The 13,431-nt window shown below is 35.2% G+C and overlaps 1 protein-coding gene across 2 annotated transcripts in view; it reads right to left on the reverse strand.

Annotated features, from left to right (window-relative positions):
* The window catches only part of LOC115210453 (calcitonin gene-related peptide type 1 receptor-like), a 104,105-nt gene that overhangs the window by 19,354 nt on the left and 71,320 nt on the right, over positions 1-13,431 (reverse strand). The window contains exons 7-11 of one of the 2 annotated variants that reach the window (XM_036502020.1): positions 12,535-12,595; positions 11,857-11,923; positions 9,156-9,238; positions 3,488-3,608; positions 222-263 (exon numbers count right to left, since the gene is read on the reverse strand). In XM_036502020.1, coding sequence (XP_036357913.1) covers positions 222-263; positions 3,488-3,608; positions 9,156-9,238; positions 11,857-11,923; positions 12,535-12,595 — 374 coding nt within the window. Of the gene's footprint in view, positions 1-221; positions 264-3,487; positions 3,609-9,155; positions 9,239-11,856; positions 11,927-12,534; positions 12,596-13,431 lie in introns of both variants that reach the window. The other variant, XM_036502019.1, reaches the window with a different exon arrangement.

Genomic DNA, 13,431 nt, shown 5'->3' on the forward strand with positions numbered 1-13,431 from the left:
TAACCGAGGAGGAGTTGGTGACCTTTTGTGTTTTCTGTTCGCCTGTGTATTTAGTATATGTTCGTTTGTTTATTTACCACACGTCTTTTTTTTTAAAAAATTATATATTTATCGGTATGTCAAATTTTCCGCCCGTTGTCTTTTATTTAATCCTGAAAATATATAATATACATATATACGTACACAAACACACACATATATATATTTGAATGTATCCTTACCTCGCTGTTGAAGAAACACAGCATAATAGCCACAAGTCCTCCCTGAAATAAAATTAAAAAAAAGTGTTTCCAATATTCTTTTATGGATGTAATTTTTTTAATAATACGTATATCTTTAATCATTAAAATAATACCTTTCCGAGGATGAATGAACAACTTCTCGTAAAAGTCAAGTGATAAAATTTCTATGTGACTTTCAATCACCTCATCCGAGTAATTCTTAGGAGAAATCCTTATTTCCCTCTTTTAGTGTGGTGAAACTGCTTAACAGAATTGAATAAAAAACATTCGAGGTCTCCAGTTCACTACTTCAGCCTCTTTTAATTCTGTCTTAAATTCCTTCCCAATTACTCAATCAAGTATTCTGCACGTTCTCAAAGGATGTCATAATTAAGGCACCTAAATATATATATTTGATATTTTATATATATATATCTGATATTTTATCGCTTCCTCGGAGTCATATACATCAAAATCAATGTAGGATAGTTCTATTAGAGTAATCAGTGCTCTTCCTACACAGTTGTAACAACAGACAGCTACTGCTGCAACATGATCTACAGATCTACAAGGATGCGACACAAACTATCACTTGGTTGAAAACGGTAATCGACTTAATTACTATCTTACCAACACAATAATTACCAACACAATAATTATTCACTCCAATGTAACCTGACTGATCGCATTTTGCGCGAAACTAGCTGATAGATTCTGACATTCCATCGGTTACAACAACAAGGGCTTCAGATCCGGTCAACGGAATAGTCTGCTCATGAAATTAACGTGCAAGTGGCTGAACAATTCACAGATATGTGTACCCTTAACGTAGTTCTCAGGGACATTCAGCGTGAAACTGAATGAGACAAAGCTGGTTCTTTGAAATACAGGTACAACACATTTTACCAGCTGGAGCAACTTGAAATAAAGTGTCTTGCTCAAAGACACAACATGTCACCAGGAATCGAACTCACGACCTCACGATTGTTATCCGGGTACTCTAATCACTAAGTCATTGCGAAACTAGTAATAGAATAAATAACTAAATGTTTGCTATAGATATAAATTCTGCTTTGAGTACTGAATACTATTTCTTTTGTTTGTTAAAGTAACAATATCCATACACTCGCACACGTACGCACACATATAGGGAATGATATAGTCAATTGAGCTGATTCAAGCGGCGAGCAGGCACTATAGTTAGCAGGTTTGGTAAAAGGTTTAGCAGCATTTCTTCTGGTTTCACGTTCTGAGTTCATATTCCGCCGTGGTCGACTTTGCCGGTAGCCTTTCGGGGGCGATGAAATAAATACCGCAAATCTTCGAGTATAATCCGCATTTTCCTCCCCACAAATTTAAAGGTCAAAATCCCTAGTGCGTACTATATACGAGGTTAAAAATGAAAAAATATTTTCTAAGCAATGTCCGAGTCTCTATTTGCTGTCCGGCAATGTTTATTCAGACGCATTTTGTGATGTCAGGCGCGAAAACACCTTAAGCTAAGCCGAAAGCAATGAAGAATCATCTATAACTTGTAGTAAGCAACATTTATTAAAATAAAAGTATTCAGAACACAGAATGATATGTAGCAGAAACAATTTGCAAACATATTTACATTCCCATATAACAATTAAGAACATCACCATTATTGTATTACGTATGCGCGGAAGTATTTGTTCGACTAGGTGCTGCTAGCTTAATTACGCACGACTCAAGTTAGAGAGGGGATGCGTATTATACACAAGGTTTAGGTTTTTCAGAGGTACAACCCCCTAAAAATCCCCTGCGTATTATACTCAAGGGCGAACTATACTCGAGGATTTACGGTACCAGTTGAGTACTGGGGTCAATTTAATCGACTAACACCCTCCCCACAAAATTTCAGGCCTTACACCTATAGCAGAAAAGATGATTTGAATCAGTTCACTTTCATCGGCAGATCGAGAAATTAACTTTTTCTAACTAAACTTTCAAACTTCGGACACTGGTAGAATGTGTTATATAAAACATCGTTGCTGAGAAAAGTTTCTATTTACGAACTTATTTCGTGTTAAAGTTGTCGTATTTCGGTAATTTTAACCAATCAATGACGCGCATTCAGCTGAATAAAATTACTGCTGTTTGTCAACGACAACTATCGGCGGTGTATATTTCGTTTGTCATTGTTATTTATGACATATTTCATCTCAATTACGTTTGTATGAATAAACGAGTGTATCGGAAGCACGTTTACTTCATGAAACCACCATAATCGTTCGTGCATTTCTACTGCTTTTTGGTTTTTTCCCCCCTGTTTTTCAGCTACTATTTTCGGAAAGACTTCCCCCAACCCATTTTCTCGCAAATTATTGTTTTTTTAATTTTTTTTTCCCCAAAAACACAGCTTTTAGACACGGAGATTCCGGAAAATTGCCAAAAATCAGAATTTTGAAATTTTTTTGGCTCCCTTATCCCCCCCCCCTCCAATTTCTTCATTTTTCACTTTTTCCGTAACCCTAACCCTATAACCCCATCCCTAACCCTAACCCTAAAATCCAAACCCTAACCCTAACCCTAAAACCATATCCCTAACCCTAAAACCCTAAAGCTAAAACCAGTATAAACGCACGAACGATATCATAAATAACAGTGACAAACGAAATATAAACCGCCGATTGTTGTTGTTGAAAAACAACAGCAGTAATTTTATTCAGCTGAATTCACGTCATTGATTAGTTGAAATTACCGAAATACAACTTTAACACGAAATAACTTCGTAAATAGAAACTTTTCTCAACAACGCTAAGAGTAAAGGATGTTTTATATGACACATTCTACCAGTGTCCGAAGTTTGAAAGTGTTTAGTTACAAAAAATTAATTTCTCGATCTGCCGATGAAACTGAAAAGATCTGATTATTTATATCATTAAAGCGGCAACTGGCAGATTCGAACTAGCTGAGTACTGGGGTCGATATAATCGATTAGCCCCTCCTATTTTACTATTTTTATAATGTTCTTTATTTCCAGACAATAACCAGTAACACTTAATGCAGCATGAATTATTTCTATTTTTAATTTTCCACAGTATCTTTAGTCTCATGCTGCAATATATCTTCTTTGTCACTTCCTGGAATTCTTTGTCTTCTGCTATCAAAAGTTCAAAATTGATATTATTCTTATAATTCAAACTATCTGACATAATGAAATTTCTAAATTGTTGCTGGCAGATAATTAATAGGAAGAGCGATTTATTGTTGGTTAATTATATCACAAATGAAGTACTTGCTTGAGAATTGACAATTATAACTGACAGGAGTTCATGAAAGTATGTATGCGGTTTGTAGATGATAAATAGCAATTGGAGTCCTAACAGCGGTATCATGATGAAAATAGCTTTCAGAGTTCGTCTGGAATGAAAAGGAAGAAGAAAAAAAGGTATATCGATTTTGTTTTTAGAATAAAGGCATGGTATGAACTGGAAAGATAGTGAATATCATTAACAACTGCTTTTTAAACTGTGATGTCTTTGCTCTTCACTTTTATTAAACTTTTTATTATTATTTAGAGTGTGACATCTTTAAGCAGATATCCAATGATGCAGAATGTATTCTTTTTTTACGTAGGAGTGGCTGTGTGGTAAGTAGTTTGCTTACGAACCACATGGTTCCAGGTTCAGTCCCACTGTGTGTCACCTTGGGCAAGTGTCTTCTACTATAGTCTCGGGTCGACCAAAGCCTTGTAAGTGGATTTGGTAGATGGAAACTGAAAGAAGTCCGTCGTATATATGTATATATGTATGTACACACACACACACACATACATATATATATGTATGTATGTATGTGTGTATGTGTATATGTTTGTGTATCTGTGTTTGTCCCCACAACATCGCTTGACAACCGATGCTGGTGTGTTTACGTCCCCGTAACTTAGAGGTTCGGCAAAAGAGACCGATAGAATAAGTACTACGCTTACAAAGAATAAGTCCTGGGGTCGATTTGCTCGACTAAAGGCGGTGCTCCAGCTTGGCCACAGTCAAATGACTGAAACAAGTAAAAGAGTAAAAAAGTAAAGGTACAAGGCCTAAAACTGTTGGGGAGGTTGGGCAGTCGATTAGATCAAGAACTCAACTGGTACTTAATTTATCGATCCCGAAAGGATGAAAGGCAAAGTCGACCTCGGCGGAATTTGAACTCAGAACGTAGCGGCAGACAAAATACCTATTTCTTTACTACCCACAAGGGGCTAAACATAGAGGGGACAAACAAGGACAGACAAACGGATTAAGTCGATTATATCGACCCAGTGCGTAACTGGTACTTATTTAATCGACCCCGAAAGGATGAAAGGCAAAGTCGACCTCGGCGGAATTTGAACTCAGAACGTAACGGCAAACGAAATACGGCTACGCATTTCGCCCGGCGTGCTAACGTTTCTTATTTTTTTATTGGCCACAAAGGGATAAACATAGAGGGGACAAACAAGGACAGACAAACAGATTAAGTCGATTACGTCGGCCTCCAGTGCGTAACTGGTACTTAGTTTATCGACTCCGAAAGGATGAAAGGTAAAGTCGACCCGCGGGAATTTGAACTCAGAACGTAACGGCAGACGAAATACCCATTTCTTTACTGCCCACAGGAGGCTAAACACAGAGGGGACAAATAAGGAGAGACAAATGGATTAAATCGATTACATCGGCCCCCAGTGCGTAACTGGTACTTAATTTATCGACCTCGAAAGGGTGAAAGGCAAAGTCGACCTCGGCGGAATTTGAACTCAGAACGTAGCGGCAGACGAAATACTGCTAAGCATTTCGCCCGGCGTGCTAACGTTTCTGCCAGCTCGCCGCCCTATATATTTGACATTATATCGTCAAATATTGTCTTACCGAATACTGCTTGACAATACTAAAGAAGCTGTAGGTTGAAAGTTTTTGCTGCAATAGTTTAATCATCACTATGGTTGGATCTGGTCTTCCAGCTTGTCAATTGATACCGTAAGCTGATCTATTATTTAATTTGCTTAAACCCCGCTCAATAACTCTAGAACAAAGTGGAGACCAGCGGTAATATCGCCTTTAAATTTCACTGTGGATATTTTGGCGAGATTGGAATCATACATTAAAGGGTTATTGGCAACAATAGGAACTCCGTATCAGTTTTTAATTATTATTGTATAGTTCAAGCGTCGTCATACTTCTGAAATCGCAGTACGTAAAGGACTTGAAGATGTGCATAAAATTGAATGGAAGTTATCTTTTTTTTACATATAATAATAAATCCAAACACGTTTAGTTCTTGCGTACGTTTGCATTACCGAATACCATATCGTTGAAAAAAAAAAAGAACTGATAAATTCCTTAAAATCATAGCAGGTGTTATGTTTCGTAAATTTCCGTACCCTAATAGAGGACAAAGACTTTTAACAATATCAATGTTATTGACTGAGATACACAAGATGAAACTGAAGATATATTAAAGCTGATGAAGGACTTGTAGTAACACCTAGTGGTCAAGCAGGAAAGCAAAACGAAAAAGGGATCTAATGAACATTCTCGAATATTCTAGAAGCTTTCAATTAACTTCCCGATGTCGCGGAAGTCAGGGACTTCTGGTCCATCCCTTATATTTATATATATATATACATTCCAGATTATCTTTGCGATTTCGGCTGGTTATACTCGAGATTGCTCCAATCTGGCCAGCCCCAAGGAAAAACTAAGCTAAGAGCATTAGATTCCTTGGAAGAAAGCAGCGAATGTATTCGAAAACAAGGACGGGAAAAAACGGAGAATGTTATACAAATGCAAATAATAGGACATAACAACACGTGTCTTTCGACTAAGGACGAATATATATATATATATGTATATATATATGTATATATATATATATGTATATATGTATATAATATATATATATTATATATATCATATATATATGCTTCTATATATATATATATATATATATATATATATATATATATATACAGATACACGCGCGCGCGCACACACACACATACACACACGCACACACTTATATTAAACAGAGTTATTAGTAAAGGATTATCAATCCGGGCAAAATACTTCATAAGTTCTCTGTTAGTACGCCAGGCTAACAATATTGTTTAGATTAGTAAAGAACTCAAAGTATTCTTATAGTTCATCATCATGCCATATTTTAAATCTGAGGTTGCTCTCCAGTCAAACTGGTCTTTACACAGTGATATACAAGATACTATTTACTTGTTTAAGCGTTGTACTGGATAAATTGCGAAAATAACTCAAATAGTTCAAATACTAAGAAATAAGCATACTCAATTTGATTTATACGAAATAATTTACGAACGTGAATGTGTTATTTCCCTTGGCTATATATAAGGATCCCTTTCAGGGGCGAATGGGTTATTTCCCTTGGATGTTAAAAATAATATATTAGTTATATGTAGTAGATATAAGAATCCCTTCCAGGGGCCCTGTTATCGATTTTTTCAACAATCTAAGTATGTCATCAGTTTTCCAGACATGAGTTCTATTCACGTGTCAAGTTTCATCGAAATCGATAACACGATGTAGGAGGAGTTAGATAACAACGCCACAAACAAACACACCCACAGATTTCCACATATGTAGTAGATATGAGACAAGGTGTAAATAATGGTCATTACATATTTTTTCTTTATTGGGGTATATATATATATATATATATAATATATATATATATATATATATACACACATACATATACATACCTGCCTACCTACCTACCTACCTACCTACCTACATACATACATACATACATACATACATACATACATACATACATACATACATACATACATACATATATATAGACACGCACATATTGTCTGCACATAAATGAATGAATAAATAAATAAATGTATATACGAACACATAATCAACTGCATATATATATATATATATATATATATATATATATATATATATATACACACGAACACACAGACACACACAGACACACAGACACACACACAAACACAAAGATATACACAGGCATACGTAACATTTTCTACAAGTTAATTGGACAATTAACGTACATAACGTAGAAAGCAAACTCCCCTGTTCTTTTCCTTCGGCAACACCTTCAGCAAATTCATTTCTCAATCAATATTCTCAGAATATATTGTAGCCGGCAAAGGTCACCTTGCAATTAGCTACTTATAGAAATAAATTAATTTTCTACTGCTATTCATCACACTTTCAACAGAATTGTTAATATGTACAAGAGCAAGCATAGCTGTGTGGTTAAGCAATACACTTCGCAACTGAGTGGTTTCGGGTTCAATGTTACTGCACTATACCTAAGTAAGTATCGTTTACTGTAGTCTCGCTGTTGGCCAATACCTTATATGTAGAATTCATTAGATGGGAACTGTACGGAAGCCTTTGATATATTAATCAAAGTAAACAGTATAATAGATTCATTTCAGCAGATTTTACCGATCGGTTTCGCATTAGGTATTAATAACCGGATATTATATAACAGCACGGTTATATGATAACTATGCATGTATACAGATGGCATGTATGGAAAAAAATCCCTGCCATTTCTGAATAACTGTGCTGTTGTATTGATGTCTGGTTATCTAATATCCAGTGTAAAACAGATTGATAAAATCGACTGAAATGGATCTATAATAATTGATAATATTGCCACTCTTTTGACAAATACACGAGCGTATATTCAATTCTGACTTATGGATTTTTAGACGACTATGTATAAATATGTGTGCGCTCGTGTGCGTGTGTGCGTGCATGCGCGTGCGTATGTGCGTGCGTGTGTGTGAGAGTAATTTATTGATGTAAAACTGGTGTTGTGCGAAAGCGTGTAACCTAGAAATGTGATAAATTGAGATCGATAAAATAAGTATCAAACTGAAATAAATATTAGGGTCAATGTGATCGACTAAAACTCTTAAAATGGTGCCCCAGCATGGCGCAGTGTAATAACTGAAACCCATAAAACAGTATATGGATTGAATTTCTGTGACGATTTAGCTGCCTGCAACTATTGTTACTAAGAAAGTATGTTTTTCATTCATAAACCTACATTTTGTTAGTAAATTTTATTAGTCATATACAAGATTATGAACATTTGCATGCACAATAGCACTTGCATGTCAAATGGTTAAATGATATATGCTGGCACACACCTAGACTGACAAGCTGTTTCTTTGCTGATCAAACTGACTTCTAGTCAAGGCGCTCAAGTCATGATCATTCCATCTTTTATTTTAGGAAGTAGTGGCGTAGCTTGAGCGTGTTGTTCTAGACAGCCCTTGAAATTAATTAACGAGTTTCTGGTAATAAAATATTCGATCTGGGTTACTGCCATTCAAAACGGCTTATTTAAGTTACCATATGTAGCGTTTTGAAAAACACTTAGTACATAAGCAAGCAGATAATACGCAGTAGTAGCATGTATGTAATTCTTTTTTTTTTACATTAAAATACCGATCGATTTTACCTATGTTATAAATACTTATACTTTTTCTTAAATCGATCCCATAGAAATGAAAAGTGAAGTCAAGGGCGGCGGAAGATTTAGATTTAGAATGTAAAGGGACATAACTAAATACAATAAAGCCTTTTGCTCAGCGCCTTCCTGACTTTGCTCTCAAACTGTCATGAAGTAAGAAAGTAATAACGGTTTCAAATTTTGGCACAAGGCCAGCAATTTCGGGGGAGGTGACAAGTCGATTACATCGATCCCAGCACTCAACTGGTACTTATTTTATCGACCCCGATAGGATGAAAAGCAAAGTCGGCCTTGGCGGAATTAGATAAGAATGTAAGAATGAAAATATTAACCTGCTAAAATATAAATTTTGTGATGTACAAATTAAAAAAAACAAAAAAACTCAAGAGATGTACGGGTGTAGGCATAAAAGTTACAATTTACTGAACTTACCTATAATCATGAGGTTCATTTGGATGAGCTTGCAGTTGGTTAAATAGTACTACCAGTATGTAGATTAAGAAGAGGACGTTTCCCTAAAATAGAACAACATTAGCTAATTGTAAACATGAAGAGATGAATTCATCTAATCTAACTTCACATACTGACATTCTTCTACGATTTCTTGGTGTATAAATATTTCTTTAAAGTATGTATAATCGAGTGTCTCGATTTAATTTACTTGTGTATATTTTCAGTGTTGGACGGATGAAAGACTTCTACTTGAGTTAACTCAGAATACTCGATGCCACTTTTGATACAGTAAAGCATCTACATTAGTTATTACATATAATTTTTTTGTGTTTGAAATCAAATACGAATTTCTATCTGAATATTTTCCCGAAAATAATGAGGGAATAATTTATTACTAAAAAAAAAAAGTTTCGATGAACCTAAAGACATCCAAAAATAGTATGACTATCAGCCAAAAGGTTCGTGGATTTCGTACTGTGTCATTAGTTCCAAATGGCTCTGTCTACCAATCTGTTCACGACAGAAACGACTCACAGTAAGAGTTTAATTCCTGCTGTGAGTATAACTCAGAAAGTTCTGAGGCCGACCAAGTTGACTTGCTGTAGACGCATTACATGAAGATAGATTTTCAATGATAAGCATACGTCTCAATAATCTTTTGGATTGCGAAGGCAATAAAACCATAAAATAGGCCTTAACCATGATATAGGCGGCACTTTTTCTTCGCTCCACTTCATATAAGGAGTCTTGTGCATTATGTAATTATGATAAAAAGTTGACAACAATAAAAATATTTAAAAATACTTTACCTTTGTAAACGGTTTAGACGTAAAATTAGAAAAGCTCTGGAGTTGATTGGTATTTTGCTGGTATACAAAACCTTCAACCTCCAACACACAGTTTTGACCTTCTCACCCAATCTTCAAATAAAAATATCTAACTATGTGTGATAACAGTTATGTTTTCAAATTTGTTATAGAAGATGCCATTTTATCACAATCTTGTGAATCATTTAAGCTTTTTTTTAAAGTAATTAACGACGCCAGTTTGGCTGCTAGAAATAAAAGCAGACTAAAAATAATTCAATAAAGATTTTAGCGGTAGATGTCTAAATTAAAATAGCCTCATTCTCAAGATGTACAACAATTTTGCATTCCTCGCTTTGATCCTTGTAATATTTCCAAAGCAAATTTACATTTACAATTATGTCAGTACTCATTATTCATGAATTTTTATCATATAAGAAAGTGAAGCATAATCACTAATTGAGAAACTAAATTGACTTCAGTGGTGTAATTAGAGTGCGTACCGCCTGGGGCAGCCCTTGAGTTTGACACCAATCAGGGCCCCTAAGCCTATACAGTTTTATGCAACAGTCTCTAAAGGGTCGTCCCCCCAAATCGTCGTCTGGGGCTGACAGCTCCTCCCCATCCCCAGCAACTCTATAGAGAGACTAGAAACGTGAGAATGAAGACATTGTCTGTACTTGAAACAAAGCTTAAACGTAAAAATTAAGAATCTTTACAGCACAAGAAGATAATAAGCAATAACACAAGGGTGGTTTTATCATAGAAAATAATCCCCACTAACGTTTCTCATCAGGTAAGAGGTGAGCGCTGATGCGTAACCGCCATCAAGTTAGTACAGAATGCTTTAGATGATGATTTCGCTTCACTGCACTTCTTATTGATTATTTCCTTTTAAGATCATCGACAAAATAAAACAGACTCTAAAACGTGTCTTAAAATCTCGATGGACAATTTGACAATAATTTAATCATAATCGTTGTCTGGATAAACTTTCTGTTAGCTTTAATCAAATTTCGTCCGATTTGCATCCTCAGGACTAATTTATGCTCTCACGGGGCCGAAATCAGCCCTGTTGTGAAATCTTGGTGTAGGAAGTCCCTTCTTAGCTTGCATAGTGGGGTATTTATTTAAACTAGGTGATGGCCAAAGCACCACTATCATATATTTGTTTCAAAAGTTGTACCATCCTATCCCACCAAAGTATAACCTACTACCTTTCTCTGTAAGAATGGCAAAAAAAGAAAATATCTTATTTTGTGTTCGTTAGCAACTATAGCTATACTTCCACGGATCTACAACTTCAGATGAAGAAAGCTTATATGAAATCAGCAACAAATGTTGCAAGTTGAGCTGCTTCGTTTTCAATGCTGTTTTATATTAACAAACAACTAAAGTACAGAGTGTTTAGGATATTGATAAGATAGGGAGGATCTGGAGTAGTGTGAAGACGTTAATTTAAGCAAGGCCCTTAATAGAATATTTTCTGTATATCACATGCCACTAGAAAGAAATCTGTTAGTAGGTGAGGCAGGCCGAATCTTATCTCAATTTTCACGTAATTAAGTAGATGAAAGAGCTCTCGTTTTCTGGAGAGAAGTATAATTCTTTGGCATCTTTGCTACTATAATTCATATTGAAGTTATTTTCGAATAGAATTTTGTTTAAGACTACATCTAGAAAATAACACACAGTGAGTGTAATCTCAATGAGTTACACCACTAACACCACCACACCACCACCACCACCACCACCACCACCGCCACCGCCACCACCATCATCACCGCAACCGCCAACAACAACGACAACAACACCATCACCCACAACAACAACACAAAACATCAGTAGCCTCATGTCGACATCAAGTTACTTACAACAAGGCATAGTAGATTCGGAGTATATAGAATCCATTCGTACCCGTCGGTGTTATTCATCCAGCATCTGCTCAAATTGAAAGTGTGGAGTAAAAATAATAAATGGATATTAAATTGTGATATTCGTATGTATGTATGTATGTATGTATGTATGTATGTATGTATGTATGTATGTATGTATACATTTATGTTTAAATTAAGTTCTTGAGAGAGTTCAAGCCAGTCGCTAACAAAGCGGCAAAGCTTTTTGAGTTAAGAGCGTTGAATTATTAAGATCGGCAAGAACTAACGCAGTAAATATTTGAGCTAAACTAGATTTCAAAGGCTTTCCGTAGGATTCCAACTGAGTTTATTGAGATTTTCTAGAAACTGTAATCACAATCGCAGAAACAGGTGTGGCCTTTAAAAAAATTTTTCTTAACATACACGGCTACTTTTCATAAAATGGACCGAGATCCTCGATCTAATCGACTCTGTATTTCATTACTATATTTTTTATTGGTATTAGAAGTATGAAAGTAAAATTGAGCTTCAGATAGTTACGAAAACAGAAGTAAAGAAATCAGGGCAAGAAACTAAAATAGTTAATCCATGCGCTGCTATTTGTGACGCCTTATACACTTGAGTAAAAAAATTAAAACATTGAATTATATCATGACTAAAGAAAATATATAATACCTTTCGTTATACAATGTTCCCCGGACTATTGCGTAAATTAAATTCGGAACCAAAGGAAAACCTACAAAAGAAATAAATAAATAAAACCTTGAACATTTTCATTGGTTAACCTTAAAAACAAGTGCAATGTTAATAGCTGATTAGGTGAAACAAGGACCACTAGCTGAGACCTGGAACGGTTGAGAACCTGTATTTTGGCTGGACGGACAACTAATGCCTGAAAGAAATTATAGATGGCTAAGTCGGATATTTCATTGATCGCTGGACTATTCAACTAGGAGACTTGAGATCACGTGCAAAGTCCATTCATTTTAATTTAAATTTCAGTGTAGTCATTAGCGAGTAATTTTGTGAGTAATTCCTAGAGAATTTCGTTTATGTTAATTCACCCTAACTTTGAAAGAAACACGTGTTGGTATTTGAATTAATTCTAAACATCGTTCTCATCCCCAAATATTGAATAACTTTGTGCTCATATTTGTATTGCATAATTATGATTAGCAGTTTGATTCAAGTTTCTAATAACCTTTGATGCTTTAATTAGGGATCCATCTATATACATATGTGTATTGATATTCAGCGAAAATATATAGATTTCGTGCACCTTGATTTGGGTTTTGAACAGATTTTGACTGTTCCACACCTATCCAAATATGTTGTTGAGTGAGTGAGTGTGCGTGTGTATATGTGTGTTAGAGTGTGTTTGTTATTTAATACTTAATGTTTACGTTGAGCCTAACATGAACTGTACAATAAATGTACATTATGGTGAACTGGTCTTCGCACCGTGCAGCCGAAAGAATCCAAAAATCCATTGAAAAGGTGTATTAAAATGAATTCTTAATTATGATATTAATAACTAAATGACATAAGGATCAAATACTATATAAATATAAC

Source organism: Octopus sinensis, linkage group LG4 (assembly GCF_006345805.1).
Source record: "Octopus sinensis linkage group LG4, ASM634580v1, whole genome shotgun sequence".
NCBI classification, from domain to species: Eukaryota; Metazoa; Mollusca; class Cephalopoda; order Octopoda; family Octopodidae; genus Octopus; species Octopus sinensis.